Genomic DNA, 17,247 nt, shown 5'->3' with positions numbered 1-17,247 from the left:
AGATGTTCCTAGTTTTGATTGCAGAGTCCTGATGAAATTAAGGTGACATATTTTTAAATATAGGCCAAGATCACCAAGGTATGATTGTGTTAATCATAAAATCCGGTACCACTATTCTCTTATTTTTTTAACCCAACAAATGTTGGGAGGACATTAGAGAGGTACATTAGGTACAGAGTGACTCTGAAAACTCAACAGAATGGGGCCAAACTTTGTCTGTGGAAAGAAGACAGCAAAAGAAAGAGAGTTGACAAATAGACTAGATCAAGTGGGGAATGCAGAGGGAAAAAAAAGATCCCATTGAATCCCTTTGGGCAGCAGCCTAGAAAAATGCTACAATTGCTCCATTGTAGTGCTCGCCATCTTTCCCTCCCAATGGTGTAATCCAGAACTGCATGTATCTGTTCTTCCCTGGCCTATCCATTGCATATATAAGCATAAACATGGAGAAGTGCAATTTAGAGCAAGAGCAACAACACGTATATAGAGATATTTTTATTCTACAGAGAAAAATACAGATGTCTCCTGTGGACACTGGTGGTAAAGGAATGAAGAGAATTCTCTTGTGTTCTTCTTTGCCTCATAAATATTTATATAAGAGACTTGATAGAAATTCTAATGGTGGGTTATTATTTCAGGCATAGAATGAAAGAGATTCACCTATTGTTCACATACTTATTCTAGACCCTTTTTTTATAGATAGTTCATCCAGTACACTTGGTCCCAATGCCATTTATGTGAGTTTGGCTGGGCATCTTGTGTAAACCAATCCTTTGTGATTTGTAACTATGGTCTGTGACTTAACATATTGCATGAATCCAGCCAATTGAGATTTATCCAACAATTCATTGTAAAAATAGTTTGCAGGTACATGCATTCAAAATACCATTTATAAAATCAAAGTGATTGAATTGCTTGTTATTTCTGTTAATGATTACTAAGCATCTTTGTTTCTGTAATTTGTAATGTACAGATTCGTGTTCATTTTCTCCTTTTTTTTCTCCTCCCTTCTTTCAGCTAATCAACTGCATCAAAACAGTGAACAAATGGATATCTGGTAAAAATTCATACTTTTTTTTTGCTTTGGAGTAATGTTTAACGTGAAGTTGATCTTTCTATATGAACATAATTAATTTTAATAGTTTGTCATCAAGACTATAAGCTGATGAGATACAGATGTGAGGAGCTATTTTTTCCTTCCCAATAAGTTGCATTGTTAGTCTTGGATTTTTCTTTAATTCTGAGTGACATGGTTCACTTTTCACCTCCATAATCATAATGCAAATCCTGTCAAGAAACAGAAAATTCTGGCTCTACTTACGTATCTGAATCATACCATACTCTCAATGTTTCTCTTGCCTTCTGAAACTTCTGATTGATCTGGTCTACAGTCATTTCCTATTGTGTTTTAGCATGCAGCAGTCCAAAACATCTGGAAGGAAAAAGCTCTACTCTTCAGCTGAGGAAATAAGTGACGCTGTTAAATTGCCATTCCTTTTGCGCTTGTATATTTAATTTATTTCAAACTAAAATTCTCTGCTGAGCTAAAAAAAAGCAGAAGTTCAGGGTGGTAAATAGAACTAGGTGGGGTGCTTTTAGAAAAGAAGCAGTTGTGGGGTTTGGAAGGGATCATGAGGCTCACAGTGAAAAGCTGCTATTGTGCATTACAACCAAAGTGAATTTAAGAAAGACAGGAGCAGTAGAATGTTGGATATTTGGGATATTCTTAAAGGAAGAGGCAGGCTCTCCATCCTTGTAATTGTGAATTCCCTTTGTATTGTCAGCAACAGTATATTGGCAAAGGACAAGAGGCTTCAGTTTCATCAGAGGGGGAGAAGTATGAATTCCACTGGCTCAGGAAAAAGCAGTGCAACCGTTTCTAGGTAAGCAAAGGATTATTCGTGCGGAGTAAGGAACCAATGGAATTTTTTTATTCCGCCTCTTTTTTCTTCTTCTTCTATGTTTTATAGATGCTTATCACCGTTCCGTGTGTCTGCAGCTTGATATCTCTTTTTGCATTCTATAAAAAAATTGCCACTTTTAGAATTTCATGATTTTTTGGCAAGCTGTGTGTTATGGTAGCTATGCATATTCCTCTATCTGTCATATTCATATATATATTGCATTTACTAGGATCAACAAGTTCAAGAATTGAATCTCTTGAATTCTGGTGAAAGAAATGCCCTGCCTTCTGGTTTCTGGAGTTCAGAATAAATATACCATGGCAGTTATCTGGATTAAGACAGCTGTGAGAGATATAGACTCCTTTCCTTAAAGATTTACTATTTACATATAGACTTCTAGAAATGCAGGAGTTTTAGAATTCCTTTGCTGCCAGTGAAATTTAAGGGGGGAAAAAAACACTCCATAGAAAGTAAAGGAAACCCACAAGAATAGTTCCATATTGTGTTCAAAATTCTCTTTTAAATTGAGCTTGATCTTCGGTGATGTCATAGACGTATTGGTAGTTTTCTTGGCAACATTTTAATATAGTTTACCTTTGCTGTCTTTTGGTAGTATTTCTTTAACTTCCCAGTCTAGTCCACAGATCTTGTATTCTCCAAACAATTTGTGGAGATTTTTTGGTATCCACTCATCTCTCTATTGAATTAACGTTAGTCTTCTGCTGTCAGGCTCATGGCAGAGCAGAGGAGCTAAACTTTCCCTCCCTGATTTCTATGTTCCTTTTTTGCCAGGATGGCCGACTGGAGTAGAAGTGTTGCTGAGAGTTGGAACTTTCGATGTTCTGTTTTTTAATGTATGAAGACTTTAATTGATCATTGATGTAATTTTGTGCTATGATTATAGTAGGGTAGGTGAAATGTGTTTGGAAGCAATTTCACTTGAGGAAATTCTTATTGCAGCTGGTGGTAGCACATGGTTGATCTTAGCTGACCTTAGAAAGCTAAGAAGGGTAAGGGTCATATTTGGAAGAGAGACTGCTAGAACACTGAAAACAATAAAGGAGAATATTTGTAGCTCTGGGTTGAAATGATGAGACCTTGGTGCTCTCTGAGCTTAATTGTTTTCTTGCAGACATTTCATTACCCAAACTAGGTAACATCATCAGTGCTAGTCTTAACACTAGTACTGTTGATGTTACCTATTTTGGGTAATGAAACATCTGCAAGAAGACAACCAAACTCAGAGAGCATCAAGGATTCTTCAGATTGAAAGCATTTTGAAAATGACAGTGAAAACCACTTCTCCATTACCAAAGCAACTCTACACAGATGTGTTCATGCAGATGAGCCCAGCTTATCTTCTGTAAGGGAGAGAGCAGATCTGTGTGGTTCATTCTGCATTTCTGTGGGTTCCCATGCATTGGAAGGCAAAAATTTTGAGTGGATTGCCTGCCTACTATATATGTAAAGTCTCCACGCACAATTTCAGAGCAAATCAAGTGGAGTATAAAGTACATTATATTACACATCATTTCTCATGTTGTTATTACAACAATGCTGAATTAAGTTCAATGTGTGCAGGAGGCTAGGAGTCTAATCACTCCCCATATCTTTTTAAAAGAGAAAAGCTCCTTATTGAGGCTGTGCAGACTCTTTACAAAATAAAACCACATGAGCTCAAGTCAGTCAGCGTTAAGTATTTTAAAAAGAGAGGTGACTAGGAGATTGGTTGAGTACCTCCAACTTGAAGGTGATAGATGTAGCCTAGTTCAGGCATCATTGCCTTGTATTTAAGATAGAACTGAAAAGGAGAAGGTGCCACACATTCTGCAAAACATTTTAGTTGATTGCTTGATTGCCCCTTAGAATCGAGATTTTGCAGGATGCAATGAGTTTGCTGTCCAAGTACAGAAGAGTTGTTACTGCTTTCTAACACATTGAGAACAATGCAGTTATGATAGAGAAGACTGGATGAACAAAAAAAGTCTTCTTAGATCTATGTAGTTGAATTACGGGCGGTTTTTGAGTAGGGCTTTGCTTTCAAGGAAGTTTGAAGAAGATTGGGATAGATGACAATCTGCCCTTGTATATAATGGTTGATTGAAATCATACAAATTTAAACATTCTTCTAGACAAATTCTGCTGCTCATTAATATGCAAACTAAATTAACAGTGTAGCTCAGGAGTGTCCAAACTTGGCAACTTGTGACTAATGGACTTCAATTCCCAGAATTCCCCAGCCACCCAGTAAAGACTTATTCTAGGTGTGCTGAGAAGTCCTGTTGAGATTAATAAAATTATGGGAGAGTGCACAACGAATATTTCAACATTTAAAAATATATTTTAAGTAAGCTCACAGAATCATAATGTCATCTCCTTTCATCTCCTTTAAAAGCTAAAAATTGAAATCTAAACCTTTTAATCCAGGTATTCAGTCTAACGGTCTTACAGATTTCACCTCTATACTTAACCGGAAAAGCAGACTATATAGTGCAATTTTTGTATTATTGTTTTAATCTAGCGTGTCTGAACTACTGGAACTCTACGAGGAAGATCCTGAAGAGGTTCTCTATAATCTTGGATTTGGACGTGATGAACCAGATATTGCTTCAAAAATTCCATCAAGGTTTTTTAATTCATCATCTTTTGCAAGGGGAATAGATATCAAGGTGTTTCTGAGTGCACAACTGCAACGGATGGAAGTGGAAAATCCCAATTTTGCTTTGACAAGTATGTTTTTCTTACTGGGCAATATACAAATTCATAAATGCATAAAAATTTGGTATGTTTCTAAATCAGTTCAAAAGTTGGTCAGGGAAAATATGATATTACCTGATTAATTTCCTTGTTTTTTAGGATGGCAAATTAGAAATAAATAGATCTAATGCAAAACCCTTCTAATTTTAAATCTTCTGAACCTAGTCACTTGGGGAAGAATGTTGTCAGGGTAGCTAATTATTTCTCTATAATTTACCCTTTCATTCTGCAATGTGAAAAGTCAACATCTCTGATGATAGCAAGCCTGTAGATAACAGTAGCAAAACATTAGGAGCAATTCACCAGCCTTTTCCAACCTGAGTTCCTTGGAAAAGTTTAACCCCCCCCCCAAATCTTAGCTTCTCTTTCTTATGCTAACTAGAGATGATAGAATCAATAATGAAGGCTACTCTAAACCTTTGGTACCATCCTACTCACAAATGACCGTGGGCAGCAGAATGAAGTGAGAGCAATATGTAGCCTATGGAATTGGAATGTGAGAAAAGGTTCAGAGAAGAGGGAGTGGCACTCATTTCAAAGACAGTTCAGTAAGGAGAGAGACACTTTTATTTGGTAGAAAAGTGATGGAAGAAAGCTTATGTTTTTTTTCCCCTCTTCTCCCTCTGAACAATTTCCCAATGATGTAACGTGGTGTACATTATTTTCTTGGGTTTGTGTACCACCGAGTTGAAACAGAGTGGCTTATATCCCTACTAAACATTAAAATAATAATAAAAAAATGAAACAATATGTTTTTCTTTGACTGATTGAAAAGGCAGATGCGTTTTTAAGACAAAACAATCTACTTTTCCTCAGGGAATACTACAAGTAACATTTTTGTAAAAAAAATAGTGCACGAAACCCTAATTAATTCCATCAGATTTCAGAAGCCAAGGATAATTGAAAGTCAGGAATCGGGCTTGGCTTTGGTTCTGATGTTCTGGTGTTTCTGTTTTTAACTTCGCAAGTTTCAAGTTCATTTGTTGTTTCAATATTGCACTTTTACAGGGCTGCCCTTTGTTCTTTTTGTCACTTGGTTTTGTCTTTTTGCCAGGCCGCTTTCGTCAGATTGAAGTGCTTACCACTGTGGCCAATGCATTCTCTTCCTTGTACTCTCAAGTTTCTGGCACTCCCTTGCAGAAAATTGGGAGCATGAATTCAACATCTTCCAGTAAAGAGGCATCGAGCCCACCTCCTCTAACACGAAGTAACACAGCGAGTCGTTTGATGAAGACTCTGTCTAAACTCAATCTCTACGGGAACCCTCAAGCGGGAGATGGCGGCAGCAGTCTATCTGCTGAGAAGGGCAAATCTGAAAATGGGAGTGAAGAACCAGAAGTGAAAACTCCAAAACACTTCAAAGCATCTTTGTTGGCGACAGTAAAAGAAGAAGCACCTTGCAATCAGTCCAGCCTACCAGGAGCTCTGGATTCTTCAGAACTTTCTCCTGACACTAGCGTTCAGCAGGAAACTCAAGGTTATTCTGTTTCTTATGAAGATAAGCAAAATAATAACTCTTTTGGACATACAGGTGGATTTCATGAAAAGATTGCTGCTATGAACTCTTCTACTCTCGTAGGTGATACTCTGGAGTCAGCTAGTTCTGAACCTCAAGATATCAGGGCAATTCAAATGCCTGCAACTTCAGTGGCTGATAAAGAGGCCTCTCTTCTACTAACCATTCCGTCTATTGCCAGCCTCATGCTGCAGCAGAAGGACTCCTTTGAGATGGAGGAGGTATGTGGAAAGAGATAAGGATTATTGTTGCTTTGATGTTGTAGTTCCTCACGTGCTGATTCTCCTTCATATTCTGCACAATCTTTCTCAATCTGGTACCTGGTAGATGTTGGTAGAACTATGTAGGGGACTTTCGAGAGTTGTTTTTCCCCGTAGACCACACAAATGTTGGATACAGAATTTTGATAAGCTGCTAAAATGGTTCTTTGGTACCCAGTGTAGAAGATCTTAAACTACAATTTTAAACCTTCATGGCTTCATGTACAACCTTAATCCATTTTTAGTGAGTATTTCATCTATAGGTATGGTCATAAAAAGGGGTTGGAGTTACTAATGTGAAGGAAGATTATACTCTTTTGAGATGCTCTTGTTTAAATTGTGCTTAAAAACCAGCCAGAGATACAGCATGTTTGTTATTTTTAGTTACTGTTAGAAATGTAGCAGCCTGTGGCCTCTTAATTTTATTTGTTTATTTATGCTCTTTGGAGCTCCATATGACCACGAAAACTGACAGCGTGATTTGTGTTCATTTTAGGTGGGACTTACATAAGAACCATATTTTAAATTCTAAAACAGGCCTGTTAACCTATTACAATTTAATGAGAAGCTCTTATTCCAGTGTGGGTAATACTGAATTAGATAGACAATGGATGAATTTAAAGCTTTATCCTTTTAGGTCAGGAACAAGTAACCTGATGTTCTCCAGATAATCTGGACTACAATTTACACCATTCCTTTCTGTTATTTATGCCAGCTGTAACAACTTGAATTTGGTCTTACCATTCTGTAGAGTTCCGAGTTATATATTCTTATTCTAGGTATGTTTCAAGTTACTGGATTTCATCCCTAAATAAATTAATGATTGGATACTATTTGTATCTCTGTCCTGACATGATTAATGCTAATAATTTTACCCATGTGACAAGTCTAAGCAATTCTAATTTTGATGACCGCATTAAAGCACCTTTGTTTGCCTCTCGGCTACGTCATTTTTTATCCAAACCCTAGATCTCTTCTGAAACTGCAAAATATTTGCTCACTATGATGTTTTCATTTCAGGCTAACATACGAGGGTTCATTTGTTTTTGACCAATAAATTTAGGAATTTAGAAATACGCCTGAAATAATGTGATCATGTTATGCTTATGGGTTTACGGTTAGTTCACAGAAGTGAGGAACCTAACTATTAATGGCAGAAATGAGGATAAGTTCCACTTTTTATTTTTTATTTTTTTTTCTAATTGTCTTGGGCATAGAAAAACACTATGAGACAGTGTGGGGAGTGCCCTAAAGGTCTGCTTTTTCTTCATTCCAAGTTTGACTTTGGAATGTTTTCTTTGCACGTATCATGGCAGAGATATTGAGGGCACAGTTTTCCATGCTGTCCCAAGTCCTTGCGGCTGGGGCTTCTGTCGGAAGTCTGTTGCTGTCAAGATAGCCAGCGTGGGAGAGTGAGTCAAGGCACTGTTTTCCCAGGAGTTCTGGCCTCTGCATTCTCAGCCAATTGGATGCATTTGTGCTGGCATCCTTATTGATATTGGCAAAGGAGATGTGGAAGGGTGGAGGGAACAGGGCAAAGGTTGCAAATAGAAATGCAGGCAGGATTCTGACCCTGTGGCCCGCAGCAGAGGCGGGTGAGGGAATGGGATCAGCCCCTTATCCCACCCCAACTGCCTAATCCCCCAGTGGAGAAGGGAGGACAAGAAACTCCAGCAGAGCCCTAGGAGCAAATGAAGTCACGGAGTCGCCTTTGCAAACTGAAACCTAGCAAATGGCTTGTAAGATGGATGTTTATATGCATTGATAACAGTAGTAATTTGCCTTGCAGAGACATCTATGTCTTTTGCTTTGGGGTTTGTTTTGTTTAAAGACTATTAAAGGAGCTGTGGTTAATGTTTCAGTTGTGTGTTGTATGTAGTTTTAGAGATTGCGGTGCAGCTATAGTTGAAGGTAGCAACTTGTTATTGAGTACAAATCCCGGCTTCCCAACATTTTAGAGTTTTATCTATCTTCCAGCTGTCATATTTTTACAGAAATCAGCTTTAAAAGGAGATGTTTCCTATGGATGCTACATTAAGGAGAAGTGTATATATATTCTATTTACATAGTATATTATAATAAGATAAATAAATATTCTATTTTATGTCTTCCCTGTTCTTTAACTCTCTGCTATTGCAAGCTGCCTGATTTTGCTCTGATCTTACTTTGATTTTTTACCAATGACATTCCTATTCCAGCATCTATCTTTTTTCTTTTCTCTGGCGGAACTGATTCAAATGCATAGAGGCCATTTCTGCTTCTGTTTATATTTCAGTATCTCTGACTTCAGTTCTGAAACAGACGGGAAGAGAAAACTAAGTGGCATAATCAGAATTTGCTTCTGAACTTTTCAGCAAAATGGCAGTTCTGGTGATCTGGCATGCAAGAAGCTGAGTATTGTTTTTTTTTGGTGGAGAAATTCTGATTAAAAAAGAACAAAGGGAGACCCATGAAGTCTCATTTATGAAGCAGTTAAAGCAGTTTACCATTAAAAGATTTACTATACCGCTGACTCAGTATCTTGGGTCAGAAGCTTATTTTCTGCATTAGAAATGGGATCACAGTTGAGTTGCATAAAACCGTGCTCCAAAGTTTCTTTCATCTCTACAGTTTAATTGGAAAATAAAAACATTTGGCAATCAAATGCAAATGAACCAGAAATCTACCAGTAGATCCTGCTTATGCCTCCAATTCTGTTGTTGTCCAGGAACACCCAAGAAGTGGTATGCCAAAAGAGAGCTGTTAGCGCACACACAGAAAACCCAGAAAACTTTCTGTAGGTCCAAAACCTCCTCTCCTGAGATTGCTTGTTGCTGCACCTTTGGGTTTACAGCCTTGCTTAACTTTCAGCAAAGACATGTACTGCCTTATTGCCAATATCTCTCCTGGTAGCAAGGATTTCTAATACCTCCGTGTATTCCATGTGATTAAATTTGCCATTCACTCCTCATGCAAAATGATCTAAATTATCTAAAGTGATTGGCTTAGTGTACCTCTTCATCAGTTTCTCTTCCAAAAAGTGGCTTGCACCGACACAAATGGGTACGCTTTTAAGAAAAGGAGATTTTTTGCACTCTCAAGTAAGAATGCTGTTTAATTCTTTGGGTATGGGGTTATTGACTTGGGCTGGGCAAAATCATTTGGAGGATTGCAAATAAATGCAGTTTGTGGAAGCATTTGTTGAATCATGATGCCAAATTAAAAAGAAAAATATTTGTGGCACAAGATACCATAATTAAGGGTCTGTCTTTTATGTATGAGTGTATGATGCCACAACACATATGCAAAATGAATAGAGTTTCAGTTGTAATACTGTAATGTACTTTTCATCATTTAACCCATTGCTTCCTCCGAGTGCATGCACATGGTAGTGTTTGCATGCATATGCAAAATCAGATGGGGAAACGTTCAAAGCTATGAAGACATTAAAGGCCTTTGTATTGTTGAGTAAGTTCAAATAATTTTGGCCAGCTCTTTTATTGATCTATCAGTCAGAATGGCTTTACTCGTAGGATTTTATTTATATTCAGGGTTAAACTAGATAGCTCCTCTTCAGAATACTTCCTGAATCTGCTCAGATGTGATAATTGGCTGCTATCCACATGGCTGAACAGAAACCCCTCCCCAATTAAATCTATCTAGGATAATTAAAGGCCCTCAGATTTGTGTGTTTGTGGAAGAGAGACACAGAAGGATTGGAAATAAAGGCTTAAGTCAGGGGTAGGAAACCTTGGCTCTTTTATGATTTGTGGACTTCAACTCCCAGAATTCCTCAGTCAGCATGGCTGGTTCAGGAATTCTGAGTATTGAAGTCCACAAGTCATAAAAGAGCCAAGGTTGCCTCCCCCCCCCCACACTTAGGTCATGGCTATACTGGCCTTTCTGGGGAGTATACTAGTAGAGTTCAATCTATTTTAAGTTTCCATGTTATGGTTGAAGCACATATTTTAATTCTTGTGCCCAGGGCTTTTTTTGTCATAGAACACCCAGAACGGATTTCCGGCACCTTTTTTGGATGGAATCTTGTAGGGTAGGTAAGGCGGGTTGTATAACATGTGTGAGTTCCAGCACCTTTTTTTTTTTTTTTTTTTACAAAAAAAGCACTGCTTGTGCCCAATTAGCTATGCCATATGGTAGTGTTGCTCATAGCACTTAGAATAACTAATAACTTGAGCTCTCTAACATCTCTTTCTCCCTCCATCTTTACTTAGATATAAAAAATCACCAGTAGCAGTTGAATAGGAAGTGTATTATCTTACTGTTTTCCCAAGAACCCAACGAGATATTCCCTCAGTGCATCCTGGAACCTCAAAAAGGAAGTCTACTTGCCAGTAACTTTTCTAGTTGAAAGTCAATTTGCTGCTGCCTTCCATCAGAAAAGTCCATATTCTGGAAAGCTCGTGGAGACTTATTAGAGTTTGGCAGAGATGCATCCCTATCTTCAGCCAAGGGTCCCTCCACATTTAAAGCCAGTTTTACTTTGGGGTGTTTATCCTGAACCACAATATAATGTTCAGAGACAGGGCCAAAAGGAGTTGGAGCTAATATTTGGTTCCACATTCCCTCCTGTTCTGAAGATATTACTGCAAATTGCATGCTGAAATATCCCCATTTTGCTTCCTTGGATGAAGCTCAAAACCATTTTCATGTCAATAGTATTTATTCTGTTTGTTTTAAATAGTGATAACAAGAACACAATGCTTTAGTTTGGTATCTTGAAAATAGGCTAGTTTCCTGAAAGGAAGTCCTTTGATTTTAGATTTTCTATTTTAATAAAGCAGTATTGTCAGAATGTATTCTATGAAAAAAAATGGCAATTTTATCACCAAAAACAACTTAGAGCTGAAGAAGTGTCTGAAAATGGAGTTGTGAAATAAGGAGACGGGTTCTCTTAAGAAAGCAGTGCAAACTTCGGAGTTGCTTAACCAACCTGGCACCTCTTAATAGCAGTTTTGAAAGGGTATCTTTCTTTTTGGTTTTGTATCAGAAAAGTCACATTTTTCTATTTTTTTTTTTTAGTTTCATCTCCTGTGATTTTTCTTCTTACGTTTTTATACTCTCATCTTAGAACGCTTCTAACACTATTCCAACATTACTCACATTCAACAAGTATATAACACTGAATGCCTTGCAGATTTTTTTTTTTTTTTACTACAGTTTCCACAGTCTAACCAGTATGGCCATTGGGCAGGAACAGTGAAGGTTGTAATCCAAAATATTTGGACAGGGATACCAAAATTCTGACTCCTGCCTTATCACTATTAAGCATGCCAATAAGTCGTTGTGTATGATCAAGGACTTTTGAATAGGTAGAGTCTCCAGTCTCACACAGGAAGTATATGTGGTTGGCACCCTCTGGATGTGTTCCATAATATGTCAGGGTGAAAGGCTAACTATGAGAGTTTGGCATTGTTGAAGGACACAGATTGAGTAAGCCTGATGTGGATAGTGTAGTAAAAATAATCATGATCCTACATACACATTCATTTAGCAGTTATATGGTTCCCTTTTTACTGGTATTCAGAATTAAGTCAAAATCCACTTGCTAGCATATTGTGGCTGACAACAAGACTGCTGTTTTGGTATGTGTTTCTTATTGTAGTTTAATCATTCTGCCTCAATAGCAGGATGTATAAAGACAACTAAATGGGAATACTTTCAATTCAACCTTGCAAATAAGTCCACCATGCTTGCTAGGGGTTTCCCATGTTGATATGGAGAGCTATTTCTTTATGTTGGGCAAACAAGAGTGTCAGGTGCACCCAGTCCATTCATGCAGTAGAGGTCCTCACATTCCCCTGCATGCAGCTTCTGACTGATAGTAGAGATCTAGTCAGTGCTTAATCTTCCTTTTAGGGAGTGACAAATATTACTTTGTTCTGAGAATCCAAAGAACCTTTTAAAAGAAACAGAAATAGCAAACGTGATGGATCTCTTAGCTATTCCAACTTGACAAATAACATTGCATTAAATTACATTTTGGAACACAATTCTGACTCAAGAAAATTGGAGTTCGTGACTCTACAATGTAACCAGCAATACAAGCTGGATAAAGCTTCCGAGGACAGAAGTTTTCATGAAAAGACTCCAATATATCCCCACATATATGGTAATATAGCTCTTTTCCTCAAAGAAAATTATAAATAAGATACCAGTGTTGCAAAAGTGTATTAAGCATGTATTAACTCCAGTGTCAACATGAAACTAAACTGAAGTAAAATTAATCTCTCAGGTCGAGCTGAATTCCTGCTATCTAAAAAACTTTTGCAAAATGGAAACTTATAGGAGAAGGAAAATACAACAGAAATAAGCATTCCAACATTTTTGGTGTGAGACAATTATTAAAATGGATTTTTAATATAATTGATCTTCATTTTTCTTATCATATTTTACATATTACTAGGGATTCTTTTAGATAGTGTCAATTAGTGTTATTTCTAGCTACTACCTGGACAAGTCCCTGCAATTTTCTTCCCAAGGCTTCAAACAGTTGTTTGCCTTTGCCTCCTTCCTAGGGCTGAGAGAAAGTGACTGGCCAAGGTCACCCAGCTGGCCTCATGCCTAAATCAGGACTTGAACTCCACATTTCAAGTCTGGTGCCTCACCGTTACAGCTCCCCTCATTGTCTCAGATCATCAAAGGGTCATATTTTACAGATCAGCCAATATTTAGTCATGCCGTCAAAAATCAAAATCAAAATATCTTAAAATTGCTGTCTTACTATTGGCTACATGTATTTGTAAAAATACTATCTTATTTGTTATTCAGGAGGTAGCCAAGTTTGTTAAAAATTCACTTCTAGGAGTTCTTTAACTCTACAATTTTTTTTAAAAAAAATGTTGTTTTCAAAAATATCGACACATGTTTATTTTTAAAAATCTTCTTAATAGCATGAATATGTGCCAACTTATGAAATCATGTGTCTTTTTAGATTCAAGGAGATTAAAAAAGCAGTGTTTAGATATACTTAGGTATCTCTATAATGTAACAATTATATAATAATACAATATTTATATTTTTAATTTAAAAAGCAAGTGTTCTGACCTATTAGTTGCACAGTATAACAAATGTAATGTTTGATGTATGTTTTCATATTCCTCTTCTACGGTTCTCTTGAAACAACCTGTATTAGGCAAAATGTGTGAGGCTTGATTAATATTCTTTTTTACTGTCTCTTGGAACTCTCTTTCCTTTTTTTACTCCATAAAACATTAAAAAAAACCAGAATAATAATCACTCATGTTAAGATGTCTTGAAATTCCCCAGATTGAAATTGGAATCTTAGAATTAAATACCGTAGAGTTTCAAGTTTATGTTAATTACTACCTCTAGATTAAAAACAATCATGGAAAGGTTTTGTCCTTGCAGTTTGTCTACACATTTTGATTACATTTAATTACATCTGTAATTAAAAGGGCTATTTATAGTTCCATGTGTTACTAGATTTTAGAGGGCTTCTAAAAATGTGAAGACATGTTTCCTATGTCTACAATGCTGAGAGGACAAATAAGAAGGAAATGTACCTAAAAGCCAATGAAATCAAACTTATTCTGTGCTTTATTTAAGATACTGCTTGAATTACTATTTCTATTTAGAGCAGTGGTTCTCAACCTTTTTAATACCGCGACCCCCAACCGGTCGTAAGTCGAGGACTTTCCCTGACCGGGAGCGCCGCACATGCGTGGTGCCGCCCCCTGCGCCGTCCGAAGCGTAGCAGACTGGGACTTTTGGCGGGCTCAGCAGGGCAGAGACAGCCTGGACAATTCCTATTGGCTTTTGAAAGCCAATAGAATTAGACTCTATTCAAGAGAGTCTATTCTATTGGCTTTCAAAAGCCAATAGAATAAAAGGGAGTAGCACAGCTAAGGAAAAGGGGAAAAAAATGGCGGACTGCGTTGTTTGGCGACCCCTGTGAAATGGTCATTCGACCCCAAATGGGGTCCCGACCCACAGGTTGAGAACCACTGATTTAGAGCACTTCTATTTTATATTAAAGCTTCAGAGGTGAACTAGTTCATTTTGTGCCTGGGAAAAGGTTCTGAAGATAAAATCAAGAACAATAACACTGTTCAAAATAAAAAATGATAGCTTCACAATGATTGAAAAGGACCACAGTTTTTGAAGAAGAATCCAGGATTTGGGGAAAGAAGATACTTGGGCAAGCAGAACTTCAAAGGGAGAAAGAAAAAGTGGTCCTTAACTTATGACCATAAATTGAGTTCATATTTCCCTGCTCTCGCCATTGCGATTGTTAAGAGGATCACGGAGTTCCACTCAGGGGATAGGGGAAGCCCTAGGAGCCTGCACTGCAGCACTTCCCCAGCTCACATATGGCTCCCCTGGGCTTCTCAGGGCCTCCCCTACCTTTGAGGCACCCCGTTCTGCTTCCCATCCCTCTGGCTCCCATCCACCCTTCTATGCCTTGGTCCATCACACTACTTCCAAAGATTGCCTTTGGGAAGGAGAAACAGCTAATCCATGTGGCATTCCTATATGGAGGCACTGTGGTTGCTTCTCAGAAGTGGGCACCATTTTGGAAGCGCCTGCAATTCTCAGGTTGTGAGAATTGCAAGCCACTCCCAGGAAGGTCCTGTTGCAGGATGGCATGCATGAAGCGGCTCTTTCCATTCCCAAAATGACACTTGCTTCTGGGACAGCACTATGCAGCAGGAGGAGGAGGGCTGCATGGTGGATCAGTTGCTTCTCTTTCCCAAAGGCAAACTCACAAATACTAAATAGGTTATGTATAATGTCCATTGTATATAAATGGGACTTCAGCCAACATCTTATGCTGTAAGCTTCTCATTTTATGCTCCTGTCAGGTGTGTGTTCATGGTATTTATTTGTTTTTTGGAAGGAGGGAAAATACAACTTTTCAGCATAGAAATTCTGTGCATTCATAATTCCCTAGCTCTCAATTGTTGTTAAACATAGCTATACTTCCTTAGATTGGTAGCTTTGGACCAGATAATCCAAAATATTTTAAAGTTAATTGGATTATCATTTTTTCATAAGGAATAAGTTAATCCAGAGAGCTTCTATCAGTTGTCTTGTGGTGTACATCCAAAAGTGGACACTGTTTGTTTTCTCTTTAAACAAAAACTTCCTGTCTAGTTTCTTTTTGTTGTTTCCTGGGGGGGGGGGCATGCAAACTGAACCTTGCAGTATTTCCCATGTAAGACATTGTGTTTTAGATTTGTAATCTTTGGAGGATGAATCTGCCATATTCTGAAACAGTAAAAAGATACACAGCATCAGCTAAAAATGAAAGTAGTCTGGGGTAGCTTTTAATTTTTCAGTAGTATTTATTTAGGCTTGAAGTTTTGTGGAGCCCTGAGAAACGAAGTTAAAATGTTTCTTTAGGAGATAGAATAGAAGCGTTATCTTGAATATATTTTTCTCCTTTCCTCTCTTCTTGCTTTTTTTTTTTTTAACATAGCCTCTGAACAAGACATTTGTGAAATGTACAAACTAGCTATCATAGTTTTCTTGAGTTTCAGTTAGACTAGAAACTTTTTCCCCTGACTCCCCCCTACTGAGCTTTCTGTGTTGGTTTGCCTAAAAGTTTTCCAAAAGGAAACCTCATGGGATATGCCGCTGATTTTTTTTTTTTGAGTCTGCCTCATTGTTCTTAAAAAAGACTTTTATCCTAAATTACTGATGTCACAGCTTTTTCACATTTTATTGTTTCTGTGTGTTCCAACTTTAGCATTATCACTCCAGGAAGTCTGAAAAAGATACACCAATAATAAACAGCAATAATGGACTCCATTGGTTTGCCAAGCTTATTGTATTTGGAATTGTTAATTACTAAATAGCCAGTTATGCAAGATATAAATACCATGCATATTCACTAGAAAGCTTATTGCCTGCAAGCATAGGTTTAAAAATGCACTGATTTTTTTTTCCTGCAGATTCAAAGCACAGAGGGAGAGATTCCACACGCTTCAAATGCAAGTCAGCGGGCTTTAATCAAAACAAAAAAAGGTGAGTAGATTCCCCCCCCCCCCCTGTTCCTCCTGGAACATCCTCACTTCTGAATGTTGGCCCAATACTTTAAGCTTTTTAAATAGTGGCTCACCCGTAATCTGCTAGTCTGCCCTTTAATTAGTTTTAAAATCATAGTGTCTTCTTGGGAAAGGGCATCCTAAAATGACAGAGGCTACATCAGACTTGTAATCTTAATTAAGGGTTTGACTTTTCTGATCCTTCACTAGTTGTAGGGTGGAGAAGTTGAAGTGGTGCAATATATGTATATCAGCGAAGGATGCCCTGTCATTTAAAAAAACTGTTTTGAACTTTAAAACGACATACCCCAGACCAAAAAGCTTTTTATTATTCTCCAAGTGTTGATGATACAAAAGTTTTCTGTGTTCAGCCATTGAGACAGAGGAGCTCTACACATTAGCATTAAGACACAAATGTTAAGTCTCAAGTGTGGTCGGTGAGGTTTCCTCCATTGTAAGACTGTTCTAGGACTGTACTTTCTATTTCCAGATCAGGGCATACAATGACTGATTATAGCGATGCTCATGTAGTTTTTACCTTGAGTGTCCACATTAATTGCACCCTTCTGCTACTCACTATAGGAGAACAAAGTGGAATGGAAAGAAAGATCCCATGTTTGGAGTAATAAATGGTTTAGACTACAGTAGCAAAGAGAATAGCTGTCCACTGCTTGATCAGGAAAATTAATCAACAAAGATCACACTGAACATAGAATGAAACAGCTCTAATTTTCCTTCAGAATGTGACTGTTGTTAGCAGGTTGAGAATGCAGTATGTATGTTTATATCTTAGCTCAGGAGCT

At 37.7% G+C, this 17,247-nt stretch overlaps 1 protein-coding gene across 7 annotated transcripts in view; it reads left to right on the top strand.

Annotated features, from left to right (window-relative positions):
- ITPRID2 (ITPR interacting domain containing 2) overlaps window positions 1–17,247 on the top strand; it is a 64,318-nt gene that overhangs the window by 23,114 nt on the left and 23,957 nt on the right. For all 7 annotated transcript variants that reach the window (XM_039322543.1, XM_039322542.1, XM_039322541.1 and 4 more), the window contains 5 exons: window positions 1,018–1,057; window positions 1,785–1,883; window positions 4,426–4,634; window positions 5,716–6,398; window positions 16,352–16,424. In XM_039322543.1, the coding sequence (XP_039178477.1) occupies window positions 1,018–1,057; window positions 1,785–1,883; window positions 4,426–4,634; window positions 5,716–6,398; window positions 16,352–16,424 (1,104 nt within the window). The remainder of the gene's footprint in view (window positions 1–1,017; window positions 1,058–1,784; window positions 1,884–4,425; window positions 4,635–5,715; window positions 6,399–16,351; window positions 16,425–17,247) is intronic.

This window comes from Crotalus tigris, unplaced genomic scaffold (assembly GCF_016545835.1).
Source record: "Crotalus tigris isolate CLP2741 ecotype Arizona unplaced genomic scaffold, ASM1654583v1 scf7180000024116.2146003, whole genome shotgun sequence".
Lineage (NCBI taxonomy): Eukaryota > Metazoa > Chordata > Lepidosauria > Squamata > Viperidae > Crotalus > Crotalus tigris.
The sequence above is the reverse complement of the archived record's forward strand: the minus strand, read 5'-3'. Positions and strand labels throughout refer to the sequence as shown.